This window comes from Chlorocebus sabaeus, chromosome 17 (genome assembly GCF_047675955.1).
Source record: "Chlorocebus sabaeus isolate Y175 chromosome 17, mChlSab1.0.hap1, whole genome shotgun sequence".
NCBI lineage: Eukaryota > Metazoa > Chordata > Mammalia > Primates > Cercopithecidae > Chlorocebus > Chlorocebus sabaeus.
This window is the reverse complement of record NC_132920.1, coordinates 69486677-69505589: the sequence shown is the minus strand read 5'-3', so window position 1 is coordinate 69505589 and position 18913 is coordinate 69486677. Positions and strand designations below refer to the sequence as shown.

Here is an 18913-nt window from a genome sequence, read left to right as displayed (position 1 = left end):
GTAGTGGTCCTAGTGGCACCTTTACAGATTCCTAGGAACTCATACCAGAATGCTTTGAAAAATACATTTATTAGTCCTGTAGAATCTTAAAGGATATTAATTAGAGGAATGACATATACTGACTTGGGTATTAGAGTGAGATCACTTTAGAAACAATGTAGAAGATGGATTTGTAGAAAGTGAAACCAGCAGACCAGTTTAGGATAATTCAGAAGGCCTTGTGTTTGACAGTAGACTGTAAATAAGGCCATGTTGTTAATAGTGACTAAACCAAAAGGTTCCTTGGGAAACAGTATTGAGCACTGCAGTTAGTACATTCAGGGAACCTAATCCATCCAACACAGAATAACAAGCATTGAGGTCAAATAGGCCTAGACTGGAGGTGGTTGAGAGGACAGGGAAACATACCTGCATATAAACTGGGTTTAGCAAATATTGCCATGGCATTTTGTTGTAAAAAGCAACATTCTATTGGATTATTAAAATAATATGAATGATACGGTTTGACTGTCTGTCCCTACCCAAATCTCATGTTGAATTGTGATCCCAAGTGTCAGAGGTGCGGCCTGGTGGGAAGTGACTGGATCATGGGAGTAGTGTCTAATGGCTCAGCACCATCCTCGTAGTACTGTCTCATTTTGGGTGTTTAAAAATCTGTAGCACTTCCCACTTCACTCTGTTCTTCCTGCTCCAGCAACATGTAACTTGCTGGCTTCCCCTTTGCCTTCTGCGATGACTGTAAGTTTCCTGAGGCTTCTGTAACCATGCTTCCTGTACAGTTGGTGGAATCGTGAGCCAATTGAACCTCTTTTCTTTGTAAATTATCCTGTCTCAGGTAGTTCTTTATAGCATTGTGAGAACGGACTAATACAATAAGTAATGAGAATTGATAAATAATCATATAATGCTATATATTAATCAGAGTCTTAAATTATTCTTACTTTTTATCAATAATGTTTAAAGAATATGGAAGTACTAGAATAACCAAATCAAATAGGTTAAAATAATAATAAGGACAGGAAAATCCTATAAGGAAATGCTAAAGGAACTGTCAGGTACTTTGGTTCCCATAGGCTTTATTCTTCATATTTTTCAATGTTTTGAGGATGTATAATTTCATATAAAAAATATAAATGAGATTCTTTTAATTTTTAAAAATATATTTAGAGGGTACAAGTGCAGATTTCTGACATGCATATATTGCATTGTGGTGAAGTCTAGGCTTTTAGTGTGGCCGTCACCTAAATTGTGAATGTTGTACCCAGTAGGTCAGTAGGTAACTTTTCAACCTTACTATATACATTTTAAACCCAATTATATATTTTTCCTTTTATATTTTACCAAAGTATATATTTTGGAAGTATACATTTGATAAGAATTGAGGTAATTAGAGGAAATTACTCTACCCTAATCTGAAAATCCAAAATCTGAAAGCTTTCAAAATTTGAAACTTTGAACTCCAAAGAAATGTTCCTTGGAACATTTTTTAAAATTATTTTTAATTTTTGTGGGTGCGTAGTAGGTGTATCACATATTTTGGTGTAGGCATGCAATGCATAATAATCACATCATGGCAAATTCGGTATCTATTCCCTCAAGCATTTATACTTTGTGTTACAAACAGTCCAGTTATATTCTTTTAGTTATTTAATTTAATTATTTAATTTTGAGACAGAGTCTCACTCTGTTACCAGGCTGGAGTGCAGTGGTGTGATATCAACTCACTGCAACCTCCACTACCCGGGTTCAAGCAATTCCCTCTCCTGCCTTAGCCTCCTGAGTAGCCGGGACAACAAGTGCCCGCCCCCACGCCCAGCTAATTTTTTGCATTTTTTATTAGAGATGGGATTTCACCATGTTGACCAGGCTGTTCTCAAACTCCTAACCTCAAGTGATCCACCCGCCTCGGCCTCCCAAAGTGTTGGGATTACAGGTGTGAGCCACCGTGCCCTGCCAGTTATTTAAAAATGTACAGTGAAATTATTGACTATAGTTCCTCTGTTGTGCTTTCAAATACTAGGTCTTACTCATTCTTTTTTTCTTTTTTTTTTTGGTACCCAGTAACCATCCTTACCTGCCTGCCACTGCCCCACTACCCTTCCCAGCCTCTGGTAACCATCCTTCAATTCTCTATGTCCACGAGTTTAATTGTTTTGATTTTTAGATCCTATAAATAAGTCAGAACATATGATGTTTGTCTTTCTGTGCCTAGGTTATTTCACTTAGCATAATGACCTCCAGCTCTATCCATGTTGTTGCAAATGACAGAATCTTACTCTTTTTTATGGCTGAATAGTACTCCATTATATATATGTACCACATTTTCTGTATCCATTCATCTGTTGATGGATACTTAGGTTGTTTCCAAATCTTGGCTGTTGTGAACACTGCTGCAACAAACGTGGGAGTGCAGATATCTCTTTGATATATAGATCTCCTTTCTTTTGAGTATGTGCCAAATAGTGGGATTGCTAGATCATATAGTAGCTCTATTTTTAGTTTTTTGAGGAACCTCCAAACAATTCTCCATAGTGGTTGTGTTAATTTACACTCCCACCAACAGTGTACAAGGGTTCCCTTTTCTGCACATCCTCACCAGCATTTGTTGTTGTCTGACTTTTAGATAAAAGCTCTTTTAACCAGGGTGAGATGATAATCTCAGTTTTGATTTGCATTTCTCTGATGATCAGTGATGTTGAGCACCTTTTCATATGTCTGTTTGCCATTTGTATGTCTATTTTAAGACATGTTTATACAAATCTTTTGCCCACTTTTTAATAGGATTATTAGGCTTTTTTCTATAGAGTTGTTTGAGTTCCTTATATATTTTGGTTATTAATCGCTTGTCATATGGTAGTTTGCAAATATTTTCTCACATTCTATGCCATGTCTCCTAATTGTGTTGATTGTTACCTTTACTGTGCAGAAACTTTTTAGCTTGATGTAATCCCATTTGTCATTTTCTGCTTGATTGCCTGTGCTTCTCGGGTATACTCAAGAAGCTTTGTCCAGACCAATGTCCTGGAGAGTTTCTCCAATGTTTTCTTGAAGTCGTTTCATAGTATGAGGTCTTTGATCTTAGGTCTTTAATTCATTTTGATTTGATTTTTGTATGTGGCAAGAGATAGGGGTCTAGATTCATTCTTTTACATATGGATATCCAGTTTCCCTGGCACTGTTTATTGAAGAAACGGTCTTTTCCTCAATGCATGTTTTTGGCACCTTTGTCAAGAATGAGTTTACCATAGGTGTGTAGATTGATTTCTGGGTTCTCTATTCTGTTCCATTGGTCTGTGTGTCTGTTTTTATGCCAGTACCATGCTGTTTTAGTTACTATAGCTCTGTAATAGAATTTAAAGTCAGGTAATACAATTCTTCCAGTTTTGTTCTTTTTGCTCAGGATAGCTTTGGTATTCTGGGTCTTTGGGATTCCATATACACTTTAGGTGTTTTGTTTTGTTTTTTGGTGTGTGTGAAGATTGTCATTGCCATTTCAATAGGGATTGCATTGAATCTGTAGATTGCTTTGAGTAGTATGGACATTTTAACAATATTGATTCTTCCAATCCATGAACGTGGAATATTTTTTCATTTTTTGATGTCTTCTTCACTCATCAGTATTTTATAGTTTTCATTGCAGTGATCTTTCACTTTTTTGGTTAAGTTAATTCCTAGTTATTTAATTTTATTTGGGGCTATTGTAAATGGGGCTTACTTTTTTAAATTTATTTTTCAGATTGTTCACTATTGGCATAAGAAATGCTACTGATTTTTGTATGTTGATTTTCGTATCCTGCAGCTTTACTGAATTTGCTTGTCAGTTATAATAATTTTTTGGTGGAGTCTTTAAGTTTTTCCAAATATAAAATTATATCATTACAAACAAAGATTTATCATTGATATCATAAAATTATATCATTACAAACAAAAATTCCTTTCCAGTTTATATTGCCCTTTCTTTCTTTGTCATGTCTGATTGCTCCAGCGAGGACTTTCATGTTGAATAACAGTGTTGAAAGTGAGCATCCTTGTCTTGCTCCAGAACTAAGAAGAAAGGCTTTCAGTTTTTCACCATTCAGTATGATACTGTCTGTGGGCCTGACATATATACTCAGTTTTTTGAGGGTTTTTATCATGAAAGGATGTTGAACATTATCAAATGCTTTTTCAGCATCCGTTGAAATGATCATGTGGTTTTCATCCTTCATTCTGTTGATATGATGTATTACAATGATTGATTTGTATTTGTTGAACCATCCCTTCCATCCCATGGATAAATCCCACTTCGTCATAACGAATGATCTTTCTAATGTTGAATTTGGTTTGCTAATATATGATAAGGGTTTTTGTATGAATATTCATGAGAGATATTTGCCTGTAGATTTATTTTTTTGTTTTTTTTCCCCAGGTGTCTTTGGTTTTGGTATCAGAATCTTGTAGAATGAAACTAGAACTATTCCCTCCTCCTTCATATTTTGGAGCAGTTTGAGTAGGACTGGTATTAGTTCTTCATTAAATGTTTGATAGAATTCGGCTGTGGATCAGCAGTAGGTCCTGGTCTTTCCTTTACTGGGAGGTTTTTTATTACAACTTTGATCTTGTTACTCGTTACTTATTACTGGTGTGTTCAGGATTTGGATTTCTTCATGGTTCAAGTTTGGTAGGTTGTATGTGTCTAGGAATTTATCCATTTCTTTCATATTTTCCAATTTATTGGCATGTAATTAGTTGTTCATAGTAGCCACTAATGATCCTTTGAATTTCTGTGGTATCAGTTACAATGTTTCCATTTTCATCTTTTATTTTATTTGGGTCCCCTTTCTCTTTTTTTCTTAGTCTGGCTAAAGATTTGTCAATTTTTTCTTTTTGAAAAACCAACTTTTTGTTTATCTTTTTTTTTTTTTTTTTTTTTTGAGACGGAATCTCGCTCTGTCACCCAGGCTGGAGTGCAGTGGCGTGGTCTCGGCTCACTGCAACCTCTGCCTCCCAGGTTCACGCCATTCTCCTGCCTCAGCCTTCCAAGTAGCTGGGACTACAGGCGCCCGCCACCATGCCCGGCTAATTTTTTGTATTTTTAGTAGAGATAGGGTTTCACCATGTTAGCAAGGATGGTCTCAATCTCCTGACCTCATGATCCACCCGCCTTGGCCTCCCAAAGTGCTGGGATTACAGGTGTGAGCTACCGCGCCCAGCCTCATCTATCTTTTTTATTGTTTTATTCCAACTTCATTTATTTCTGCTCTGATCCTATTTCTTTCCTTCTCCTAATTTTGGGTGTGGTTTTTTCTTTATTTTTCATTTCTTTAAAATGCATCATTACAGTATTTGTTTGAAGTTTTTCTTCTTTTTTGATTTAGGCTTTTAGAGCTGTAATTTTCCCTCTTATTGCTACTTTTGCTATATCCTATAGGTTTTTGGTATGTTGTGTTTCTGTTATTTGTTTCAAGAACTCTTTCAATTTCTTTTTTAATTTCTTCATCAACCCACTGGTCATTTAGGAGCATGTTGTTTAATTTCCATGTGTTTGTATAGTTCTGTAAATTCCTTTTGTTACTGGTTTGTAGCTTTGTTCCATTGTGGTCAGAGAAGATGCTTGATATTATTTCAATTTTTGTGAATATGTTAAGACTTGTTTTATAACCTAACATATGGTTTATCCTTGAGAATGATCCATGTGCTGAGGAAAAGAATATGTGTTCCACAGACACTGGATGAAATGTTCTTTAAATATCTATTAGGTCTATTTGTTTCGTAGTGCAGGTTAAGTCTATGTTTCTTTGCTGATTTTCTGTCTGAGAGAACTGTCCAGTACTGAAATTGGGGTGTTGAAGTCTCCATTGTTAATGTATTGGGGTCTCTCTCTCTAACTCTAATAGTATTTGCTTTATATATCTGGGTGCTCCAGTGTTGGGTGCATTTATAATTGTTATATCCTCATGTTGAATTGACCCCCTTATCACTATATAATGACCTTCTTTGTCTTTTCATACAGTTTTTGTCTATAAATCTATTTTCCCCAATATAAACATAGTTACTTTTGTTCTTTTTTTATTTCCATTGGCATGGAATGTCTTTTTCCATTCTGGTCTGTGTGTGTCTTTATAGGTGAAATGTATTTCTTGTAGGCAACAGATCAATGGGTCTTGGATTTCTTATCCATTCAATCAGTCTGTGTCTTTTGATTGGAGAGTTTAGTCCATTTACATTCAGTGTTGTTACTGATAAGTAAGGACTTCTGCCATTTTGTTATTTATATTCTGGTTATTTTACAATCCTGTCTTCTTTCTTTCTTTCTTATCTTCCTTTTAGTGAAGGTGATTTTGTCTGATGGTATGCTTTAATGTCTTGCCTTTATGTTTTTAAGTATTCGTTGTATGTTTTTTAATTTGAGGTTACCACAAGGCTTGCGTATGCTATTTTATAACCCATTATTTTAAACTGATGACAACTTATCACTGACTACATATACAAACACACACACAAAATAAAACGAATAGAAGCGCTACACTAACTTTATCCTCCTGCTTTTAAACTTTTTGTTGTTTCTCTTTACATCTCATTGTACTGCCTGTGTCTTGAAAAGTTTTTTTTTTTTGATTGGTTCGTCATTTAGTTTTCTACTTAAGACAAGACTGGTTTACACACCACCATTGTAGTGTTATACTATTCTTTTTTTTCTGTGTGCTTACTATTCCTGTGAATTTTGTACCTTCACATGATTTCTTCTTGCTCTTAACATCCTTTTGTTTCAGATTGAAGAACTCCCTTTAGCCATTTCTTGTAGGGCAGGTCTGGTGTTAACGAAGTCTCTTAGCTTTTGTTTCTCTGGGAAGATCTTTATCCTTCATACTTGAAGGATATTTTCACTAGATATACTATTCTAGGGTAAAATTTTTCTATCTTCAGCACTTTAAATATGTTATGCTGTTCTCTCCTGACCTGTAAGGTTTCTACTGAGATGCTGTCTGGGAGCCAGGAATTGGAGTAAAAACCTTAGCAGTTTACCTGCTAATCTATGGCTAAGCTGACACACACACCACCACAATACAAAGTCCTACTTGCTCTTCCCTCCCCTTTCCACAGGCAGAGGAGTCTCTGTGGAGACTCTGTTCCATGGGGGTCCACCAGGCCACCGCCAGTGTTCACTTAAAGCCCCAGGCCTCTTCTGACAGCTTGTGGTGAATGCTGCCAGGCCTGAGACTCAGCCTGCAGGCAGTGGGCTCCCTTCTGGACAGGGCATGTACAAAAGTGCTGTCCTCTAAGAACCTAGACCTTGACTTGGGGACCCCAAGAGTCTGCTTGGCTCTGCCTTACTGTGGCTGAGGTGCAAGACAAAGTCCCCCTTACTTTTCTCAGACAGAAGGAGTCTTTTGTCATAGCCACCATAGCTGGGAATGTACTGGGTCACCCCTGAATCCAGCGTGTCCCAGAGCCCAAGGCCCACAGTGTACTTGGTAGATAACATTCCTGGTTATTCAGGGACCAGGGGCTCTTTAGTCAGCAGGTAATCAATCCTGCCTGCCCTTCAAGGCAGCAGATTCCCTTTTGGCCCAAGGTGTGTCTAGAAATGTCATCTGTGAGCTAGGCCCTGGAATGGGGGCCTGATGACTCTGGCACAGTATCCTGCTGTGGCCATGCTGGTATCCAGGATGCAAAACAAGTTCTCTTTACTGTTCCCTCTCCTTTCCTTAGGCCAAAGGAAAGAGTTGAGGTGAGCTACACCGCATGGGGTTGGGAGAGGGATGGTGCAGGCACTCCCTTAGCTGGTGTCTTCCTGGGTGACATGCCACCCTAGTCCACTCTAAGCCCAGCCTAGCACTAGGAGTTGCCTAGGAATTGTAGTCTTTGCTTCCTAGACTGTCTTTTGAGTTTACCTAGGACGACAGAGCATTTTGCCCACAGTGGCAAGGCTTGCTGAGAAACTCCAGTTCCAACCACTGGGGTGAGTGATTCCCCTCTAGCTAGGGTTGGTGCAAATGTGCCTTCTATGCATGGGTAGTAGCTGAGCCCAGCACAGCTGTATTGTCAACGGTGACAGGGCAGCACTGAGTTCAATGTAGAGTCCCCCCAGTCACTGTGCTGTCCCTCCCGAAAGTGAAAAGATTCTCTTTCCATGGTGCCTCATGGCTACTGCTGGGGGATGGCAGAGGGGTGACATTGATGATTCAAGACTGTCTCTCCTGACTTCCTCAATGCCTCTTTTAGTGATAAGAAGTTAAAACCAGGTGCTGTGATTGCTGACCGGATTTTTGCTTCTTGTGACAGTACTTTTCTGTGTGTAGATATTAAAATGTAGTTTTCCAGTGAGGATGATGAATGGTGTAGGCTTCTATTCCACCATCTTGTTTCATCTCTCCTTGGAGCATTTCAGATTTTGGATTTTCAGATTACGCATGCTCAATAATGCAAATATACTAAAAGTCAAAAAAATTCTAAAATCCAAAACACTTCTAGTCCCAGCCATTTAAGATAAGGAATACTTAAAGTGTACTCTATCCAAATTGCATTTTCATTTAATAGTAACAGAATCTTCTTCCACTCCTTCCTATTTTAGGATTAAAGGGAAATAATGAGACTACTCATGTTTTAATAATATTTAAAGTGCAAGGTTTTTTAAGTGTTGGAAATACAAGGATTTGTATATTGGGTAATAATTTCAGCTAGATAAGTATCTAAATACAACATACTCTAGAGTTGCTATTATATGATAGAACTAGTTGATTTCGGGATATTTTTTATTCATGTTTTTTGTTCTCCCTTTATTTAAAAGAAAAAGCTGATTTGTTAGAATATATGCTTTGCTATTTGAATTGTGGTTTAAGCAATGTTTAGTCATTGCATAAAGGAGACTCAGTGAAGAGTGTTAGAATATTAAACTAATTAAAATTAACACTGAAGGTATCTTAAGTCATTCTTTGAGTTGACAGCTAGGTAGCAGAGAGCATGAGTAAAAGCATTCAGGATCACCCAGGATGTTTTGGTGTTTGGGGTCATGCTTAAAAAGTGGCATTTATCACTTCTGCCCGTATTCATTGTCCTGAACTCAATGTCATAGCCCACCTAACTACAGGGGACACTGGGTAAAGTGTGCCAGAAGGGAAATGAAAAACATTTAAGTACATAATGTAGTATCCGTTTCAGAGTTTGTTGCTGCAACCAGGAGGTTATAGTTGTTAGTGTTTCTGCTAAGAAAGTACGGTCAGTAATGATTCTGAATAATGGTTACGTAGCAGATGCCATTAAGTATTATTAATGGCTATATTAAAAAGCTGTCATTTGGTACTGGAATATGGAATTGGGTAGTACATATAATAACATGTTTATTCTTAACACTGATTAATAAGTTAAAATTACTTGGAAAATATTTAAAATACTTAGCAAAAAGATTGGTTATAAATATTTAGAACTTTCAAATAAACTTTATAATGTAAATAATTGGTATGCTAATCAAATGACATGTATATATTAAAATATTTACTTTACCAAAGGTTTACTATATATACTTGGAGAAAATTGTTCTTTGTTATAGAAAATCATTTTTTAAAATTTTTTTACTAATTTATACTATTTTAACCTTCGATTAGTCTGAGGTTGTAATTATTACTTTGATATAAAGAATTGTACAGTAAATTTACAGTAAATTTGCAACTTAACCTTTGAGGAATTGTATTATAAATTTGACTCTGTTTAAATGTAATGTGAAATAAATGGGAGAATTGTGAGACAATATAGTGTTCACTCCCGTATACCACGTTTTTCAGTGACTGTACTCTTTCACAACTGCTGACTTTTATGACTTTAAAAGACATTTTTAACCTAAAATTGTGTATAATATGTTTGAAACATTATTTCTAAAACATTTCAATTTTTTTTCTTTTAGGCCTATGGCATGTCTGCGTTACCTTTAAATCTGATAAAAGGCACTAGAAGCGCTGCTTATGAACGTTTAGAAAACACTGAAGACATTGAAGAAGTAGAACAACACATTCAAACGATTAAATCAAAAGTGAGTTGGTATTTTGGTATAATTGGGAAGCATAAAACTACTTTGTCTTAGAGCTACTCTGATATACTTAGACATTGTCAACCCCATAACTTTTTACATTGTTTGAATTTTTTGCAGCATAGCTTATATGGTTTGGCTGTGTCCCTACTTAAATCTGATCTTGAATTGTAGTTCCCATATTCCCCTGTGTTGTGGGAGGGACCCGGTGGAGGTAATTTAGTCATGGGGGTGGTTACCCTCATGCGATTCTCATGATAGTGAGTTCTCACAAGATCTGATGACCTTATAAGGAGCCTTTCCCCCTTTGGCACTTCTCCTTCCTGCCGCCATGTGAAGAAGGACATGTTTGCTTCCCCTTCTGCCATGATTGTAAGTTTCCTGAGGCCTCCCAGCCCTGTGGAACTGTGAGTCAGTCAAACCTCTTTCCTTTATAAAGTACCCAGTCTTGAGTAGTTCTTTATAGCAGCATGAGAATGGATTAATACAGTATCCTTACAGAACCATGTCTATATTTCTAAAAATTTATCTTATGTGTAATCTAGGACACTAGCAATTTGAGAATTTCTATCATTGTTCTAACACTTAAAAAACAAAAGTTTTTCTTATGTACGATCAAGATCTTACTAGTTCTCAGGTATCATCATTTAATATATAATATTATATTTTACTATAATATTTATGTTGAAGTTTTATTTATTAGTTGAATAAGCTAAAGATTACATGTAACCCCTTGCCAATTAAATGTGCTTTTAAAAATACAGTAAAAAGTTTTTCTTCCTCTGTCGTCTTCAAGTAACAGATAAATCTTATTCAAAGATCATGGGGAAAAAATGGCAGGTCCTCTAAATTATTCTCCTAAGCTAGTATGATTCTGATAAATAAACCAGACAATGACAGCACACAAAAAAAGAACCATATACTGGCTTTCTTATGAAAGTAGAAGCAAATATTTTAATACAAATAAAATGTAAGCGGTCAGGTATGTACTGTTGGCTGAAACCTGTAGTACCGGATTGCTTGAGCTTAGGATTTTGGTACCAGCCTGGGCAAAACCCCATCTCTACAAAGAAACCAAAAACTTAACTAGGTGTTGTGGCATGCCTATAGTCCCAACTACTTGGGAGACTGAGTTGGGACGATCACTTGAGTCCAGGAAGTTGCGGCTGCAGTGATCCATGATCGTGCCACTGCACTTCAGCCTGGATAATGGAGCAAGACCCTTTAAAAAAAAAATAGCAATTCAAAACCTGTGCTATAGTAAGAGAATATTTCCTAATCATCAGATTAGGTTTATCTCAGAAATGCAAGCATGATACATCAGAAAATACATTAAAGTAGTTTAACATATTGAGATTAAATGTGAAATATAAACATCTTAATAGATGTTAGAGTATTTTCTAAAAGTTAATTTGTAGTTACAAATTTTAATAAAGTCTTTTCAAAATAAAGATAAAATATGGAAAGGAAGCCTCTAATGAGCACAATACTTAATAGTGAAAGAATAGAAACATTCCCATTAACATCAAATATAGGAGTAATGTTACTTGTTACTTTTAGCATATTTCTGGCAATCTGAGTCAAATAAGAAATAATTTAGAATTTACATGTAAGCATGGAGAGGAGGGGGGGAAAAGGAAAATAACTTTTTTTGTTGGCAAATATCATCTACCATGATAATCTAAAATAACTGACAAACTAATAGAACTAGTAAGAGTTTATCATGGTGCCTAGATGTAAACATAACAATCATTAATTAGTTGGAAGATGTAATAGAAAATAATCCCATTCACAATAGCCACAAACTGTAAAATAATAATAAATGTCAAGAACAACTCAATATATATTTTTAAAATTCTTTGGACCTCTTTTAAATTTTTATCTGTGTCAAATTTTTATCAGAATTTTGGGATTAGACTGTTTGTGAGTATATAAAATAATACAGCTTTTTAAAGAATATTGAATGTCATGACATGTGCCTGTACATACCCATACACACTTTTTAATAATTAAAGTTTAACAGTTTACCTCTAGGAAATTATCCTACTGAATTGTTTGTACCTAAGTATATAAGGATGTTTATGGCACATTGTTAATGGCCCTCAACAAAAATTAGAAAAGGAAATAATCTACATGTTCAAAAGAAGTTACTTGTTAAATCTAGATACCATCTTGTAATGTGCAGTAGTGAAAAGGAATGAGATATATTTATAAATCTGTATATAGCTTGAAGAATATGTCATGTAAAATCCGACTATTTCAGTTCAAAATCTAGCTCTACTGATTGTGCACATAACATCTGTAGGCCTTTTTTTCTCATTTAATAAATGAATGTAATACTATTATCTGCCTCAAAGAGTTATTCAGAAGATGTACAAAAAGTAAATACAAAAAGAGAAGACCAGTTTTATGCACAAGAAAGGTGCTCAAGACACTTCTCAAAAGAAGACATACATGTGGCCAAATAATCATACGAAAAAAGCTCAACATCATTGATCACTAGAGAAATGCAAATAAAAACCACAGTGAGATACAATCTCACACCAGTCAGAATGGCTGTTATTAAAAAGTCAAAAAATAACAGATGCCAGCGAGATTGCTGAGAAAAGAGAACCCTTGTACACTGTTGGTAGAAGTGCAGATTAGTTCAACCATTGTGGAAAGTAGTATGGTGATTCCTCAAAGAACTAAAAGTAGGACTACCATCCAACCCCAGCAGTCCCATTAGTGAGTATATACCCAGAGGAATATAAAGCATTCTGCGACAAAGACGCATGCACGCAGATGTTCATTGCAGCACTATTCACAGTAGCAAAGACATGGAATCAACCTAAATGCCCATCAATGGTAGACTGCATAAAGAAAATGTGATACATATACACCATGGAATAATATGCAGCCATAAAAAAAAATGAGATCATGTCCCTTACAGGGACATGGAGAGAGCTGGAGGCCATTATCCTTAGCAAACTAACACATGAACAGAAAATCTAGTACTACATGTCCTCACAAGTGGAAGCTAAATGACGAGAACACATGGACACAAAGAGGGGAACAGTGCACACTAGGGCCTACTGGAGGGCAGAGGGTGGAAGGAGGGAGAAGATCAGAAAAAATAACTAATGGCTACTAGACTTAATACCTGGGAGATGAAATAATCTGTGCAACAAATCCCATGACACACATTTACCTGTGTAACAAACCTGCACATCCTGCACATGTACCTCTGAACTGAAAAGTTAAAAAAAGGTTTTCAAGAAATGTTAGCTATTATGTATAACCAGAAATCATAAATACTTTTGTATATGTGTACTTTCTGTGTGTGTGTGTGTGTGTGTGTCTAAACAGAAAATTTGCCGAAGGATATTTAGCAGCTTAACAGTAAAAAACATAGGAAAGGGGAATGGTAATATGGTAATTGTAGACAGTGAGACAGTGTGAAGGGAAGCTTTCGTGTTTTACTTTTTTTCTTAACCAGGGGTTTGTTATACCCTTTAACTACATTTTAACCTGTATAACTACATTTTTTCTTTCAAATGAGATAGATGTTCACTGCTGAGTTTACATCTTAGTATTTGTTTCTCTGATCAAAATTATTCTTATATTCGTTTAGTCAATTGGCAATGCAGAATGGAAATTCATCCCTCATTCCACTGAAGCATTCACCAAGTAGGCAGATAACTTGGGTTTGTTTCAAGTGGATCCTTAAATCAGTTTACTAATTTTTTTTTTTTTCTAAAATAGTGAACACCAGCATTGAGACAAAATTACTTCATTTTTAGTATCCTTTTGATACGGTAATGGGAATTTTGGGGAAAATTGTTATGGTTAAGATAAAAAGTGCAAAATCCTTCTCATACACACTTGAAGTATTATTACCTGGATTTATCCTCCAGAAAGGAGTATTCATTTTATTCCTCTGATCTCAGAAAATCCCTCTTAGTTTTCATTGTCTGGGATCCAGTGATAATACCCAATGTACTTAGAGGAATGAAATATAGTCTGTAGTATGTAATGTGTGGTCTCTGGACTAGTAGCATCTGTATCTCCTGGAAATTTGGTAGAAATTCAAATTCTAGGCCCCACCCAAGACCTACCAAATCATATCCTTTAGGGATAGGGCCTAGAAATCTGTATTTAACAAACTTTCCAAGTGATTCTTATGCATAAAGTTTGACAAGCAATAAGATAAGGCGTGGAAGAGGATGATTGGTTCCAGAAGGTCATAGTGATGCCGATGTGTAAAGAGATTGTTGTAACTGTGTAAATCTCTTTATTAAATGTTACCTAGGTATTCTCTGCATTATATTTATGATTTCAAATTGAGGCTGCACTAGGATATATGGGAGAGCAATATGTTGTGTATCTGCTAGGAACCTATTTAAACCTGAATAGGAATATTAAAGACATTCTAATACCTAATGTATCTGCATTTTAAAAATATAATCCTATACAAATATTTTTATTGTTCCTGCTGATAAAAACAATTTTATATTTTACCTTTTCTGTATTTAGTAGCTGTTTTATTTTTTGTACCCAATTAAAGACAGGAGCAGGAGAGTTCAGTGGGAAAGTGTATCTATGAGATATGATGAGAAAGGTACTGCTCATGGTTACAGAAAGTATCGTGTAAAAATAGATGGAAATTATCTGTCAGATAGGTTGGCCAAAGAAAGTTTGACTCATTTGCCAAAGTACTTGGAAAACAAGGAAGTATCAGTTGTTAGCAATTGTTACAAAAACCTCTCCACGCCATCTGTACTTGTGTTGCTTCATTCTGCTAGCATTTGAATTGGGCTGAGAGGCATCAGTTCAGGTAACATAACCACTTGACTGAAGAGAGGGAAGGGGCAGAGCCAAATCTATTAAAATAAGTGATACAGTGAGTTTGGAGAGGAGGGAGAATCATTAAGCAAAGTACATAGTAGTTAACACTTCTTATCAAATACACTTTTTGTGGAATGTTTTTACAAATGGTTATCTCTCTCCACATAACTACCGTGTATTGGGATCAAGAGGAAGGTAGGCATAAACGTACACACATCCACATTTTTATGCTGACCTTGGTTATCTTATGTTTATTGCAGTTGTACGATTTTTTAGTTTGTAAATTTGCCTAAACAGTGTCCATCCTGAAAAAGTTTTGTCGCCTGATCTGCTAAATCTGCTGGGTACTTTATTAAGATGTTAATGGTAAAACTTTTGTTTTGTTCCGTCATTTGCAGAGCAAAGATGGTCGACCTTTGCCAGCAAGGGATAAACGCGCCTTAAAACAGTTTGAAGAAAGGTTACGAACACTTAAGAAGAGAGAGAGGCATTTAGAATTCATTGAAAACAGCTGGTGGACAAAATTTTGTGGCGCTCTGCGTCCCCTGAAGGTAAATTAAATATTTAAAAATTATACTGTCACTCTTCTCCCAAGTTTATGTAGTATCTCTTGGAGAGATTGAGCTCTCCTTTTGAAGCATTACAGCATGGTACTTAAAATGGATTTGGGAGTTTAATCTGGTTTTAAATCACAGCTCTCTTTGGTAGTTTGGGCAAGGTGCATAACCTTTCTGAGCAATGTATTACAACAATTGTTGAGAAATAAAAATAAAAATATAGGTAAGTATTGCAATATGCTGCTAGCATATTCTTCAAGTTTATACTTTCCTATAAGTAGATCAGTGACTCATGTTAGAGCTTAGAAGCCTATGCTTTCTCCTGGTAGATTTACAGTTTCAGGTCTTAGGTTTAAGTGTTTAGTCTATTTTGATTTGGTTTTTGTATATGGTTTAAAATGAGGGCCCAGTTTCATTCTGTTGGCATGGAGTTCATTTTCTCCAGCACTATGTTGGATTGACTATCCTTTCCTTAGTATGTATTCATGGTACCTTTGTCAAAAATAAATTGACTAAGTTTGTGGATTTATTTCTAGGCTCTCTATTCTTTTCTACTGGTGTACATTTTTGTTTTCATGCCTTACCATACTGGTGTTTCCTCCCACTTTTATGGAGATCCAATTATTTCTTTTAACACTGCACATAATTAATGAATGCAGTTTGGTGAGTTTAGACATACATATTCATTTATGTTGCTATCACCACATTCTGGGTAATGGGCATATACATCACCTCCAAAACTTTCTGTATTTTCCTTTGTTGCTGTTGTTGATTTGTTAACATTTAAAGTGAGATCCATTCTTTCTAAAATTTTTATATGTACTACATACTATTGTTGACTATAGGCCCTCTCTTTCGTGGCAGACTTGTTCATCTTGTGTAACTGCATCTTTATACCCTTAGATGACAACTTTTCTTATCTTTTTTCTGCATTCCCTGGTAGCTACTATTCTAATTTCTATATCTATACTTTTTCCTATTTTAGGTGTCTCACATAAGAATTTTGCAGTGTCTTTCTATGTCTGACTTATTTCATTTAGCATAGTGTCTTTCAGGCTCATCCATGTTGTCACAGATGAGAGGATTCCCTTATTTTTTACAAGACTGAATAATATTCCAATTTTGTATGTGTGACATTTTCTTTATGAATTTATCTATTTGTATGGGTTGTGAAAACTGTGAGAAACAAAATGACTTTCTTTAATCTAAAAAAAAAGAACACAGGAACTCTGACTTACAGTAATAGAATTTTTCTCATTGTTAGATTATGTTTCTGAAAGTATGTAAAAAGACATTATTTGGGCTGGTCACGGTGGCTCAAGCCTGTAATCCCAGCACTTTGGGTGGCCGAGAAGGGTGGATCACGAGGTCAGGAGATCGAGACCATCCTGGCTAACACGATGAAACCCCGTCTCTACTAAAAAAAAAAAATACAAAATACTAGCTGGGCGAGGTGGCGGGCGCCTGTTGTCCCAGCTACTCAGGAGGCTGAGGCAGGAGAATGGCGTAAACCCAGGAGGCGGAGCTTGCAGTGAGCTGAGATCCGGCCACTGCACTCCAGCCTGGGCGACAGAGTGAGACTCCATCTCAAAAAATAAAAAGACATTATTTGACATGGAAAATTATTATTTTCTCTTTTTGGAAACCATTGTTTGCCAGCCTTGGATTCTTGGGACTGTGGTACTTAACCTAACTACATAGAATGAATTAAGATCATTTTAATATGGCTCAGACTAAAAAGTAACAAAAACTGCTGGCCACAGACTTCTAAATATGCTCATTCTATATCTGGAAGCATTTCAAACATGAGACCTTTGTATACAATAGCATAAAAGTTGTAATTCAGAAAATTCAGTGAGTGCACTAACTTGGAGTTAGGCAAAATGAAGCTAGAAAGTGGGTTTGGGCTAAATTTTAAAAGAAGTGATTCAACATGGACAGATAGAGGGGAACAACACACACTGGGGCCTTTCAGGGGGTGGAGGGTAGGAGGAAGGAGAGGATCAGGAAAAATAACTAATGGGTTCCTTGCTTAGTACCTGGGTGATGAAATAACCTGTACAACAACCCCCATGACACAAGTTTACCTATATAACAAACCTGCGCTTGTACCTGTGAACTTAAATGTTAAAAAAAGAAAAAGAAATGGTTCAAAGAACCATTCAAAGATGAGTCAGTCAGGTTCAATTCGGATGCTGCTTTCTCTACCTTTTATAATTAGAAAGAAATGCACTAACTGCTCACTCTAAAAAGACCCTGGTTTGAAAGAGATTTTTAAAAATAGACCATAATCAGTTAGTTTTTCTGTATAATCATTTTTTAAATCTTCTGTTAGAATAAATTTTTCAAACTTTACCCCAGTTTTTTTTTCCCCAAGGTGATTTGTCTTCATAGCTCTGCAAGTATGATAAAACCCTCTCCAGCTTTATTTTAATCCTAAATTGTTTTTTATGTTTTTATAAATATTTATAATCTGGTCTCTAACATCAGCGGCCTTCTTTTAAATGTACTGTGTTCCATTTCACCAAACATATGTTTAGAAGGATTTTCAGATCAACTTTACTAAGTGTACAGATTGGTTTTGTCAAATATAGATAGATAGGACATCCACATCACCTGGAAAATCTACCTCGTGCCCTGTCTTGCTCCCCTGAGCTCAGACTTTAGGTAACTGTTGATGTCCTTTCTATCGTTAGAGGTCAGTTTTATGTGTTCTGGAATTTTAAATAAGTGGAATAATAGACTGTACAATCTTTTGTCTGGTGGCTTCTTTGGCATGGCACGGTTTTTGAGATTTACTCATGTTACTATTTAATACTCTTTTTTGCCCAGTGGTTTATTCAGTTTTATTGTTCAACAGTATTACAGTGTGTGTCTGTATCACAGTTTGTTTATTCACTCACCCCTGTTGGTGGAAATTTGGGTTGTTTCTGGTTTGAGACTATAATGAATAATACTAATATGAATATTTTTGTAAAAACCTTTGTGTAGATGTGCTTTCATTCATTTCTTTTGGATAAATACTTGAGTAGAATTTCTGGATCTAATGTTTAATATGTTTAACTTTATAAGAAACTGCTGAAGTGTTTTCCAAAAGGGTGACAACCATTTTGCATTCCCATAGCAATAAGAGATTGCCCATTGTTTCACATTCTTTTCAACTCTTACGTAGTGTCTGTAAGACTTACTCTTATGAATGTGCAGTAGCATCTCACATTTTTGCTTTGCATTTAATTAGTGATTAAATGATATTTAGCATCTTTCTGTATGCTTATTGGCTATTTTCTATAAAATGTGTGTTTCAATCTTTTGGCCATTTTCTAAATTAGGTTTTTCTGTTATGAGTGAGATACAAACATTCGTTGTATAGTCTGGATCTAGCACTTTGTCAAATTGATGTCTTGTATCGTCTCCTAGTTCGTGGCAAGTTTTCTTTACGTTTTTGGTTTCTTAACACTGTAATTCAGGTGTTTCTTAAATTTTGATGAATTCCAATTTATATGCCTATTTTTGGTTCATATTTTTA

At 35.8% G+C, this 18913-nt stretch overlaps 1 protein-coding gene across 1 annotated transcript in view; it reads left to right on the top strand.

Moving 5' to 3' along the window:
• The window catches only part of LMBRD1 (LMBR1 domain containing 1), a 125525-nt gene that overhangs the window by 65040 nt on the left and 41572 nt on the right, over positions 1–18913 (top strand). The window contains exons 8-9 of the mRNA XM_008013601.3: positions 9881–10006; positions 15229–15381. Of these exons, the coding sequence (XP_008011792.1) occupies positions 9881–10006; positions 15229–15381 (279 nt within the window). The remainder of the gene's footprint in view (positions 1–9880; positions 10007–15228; positions 15382–18913) is intronic.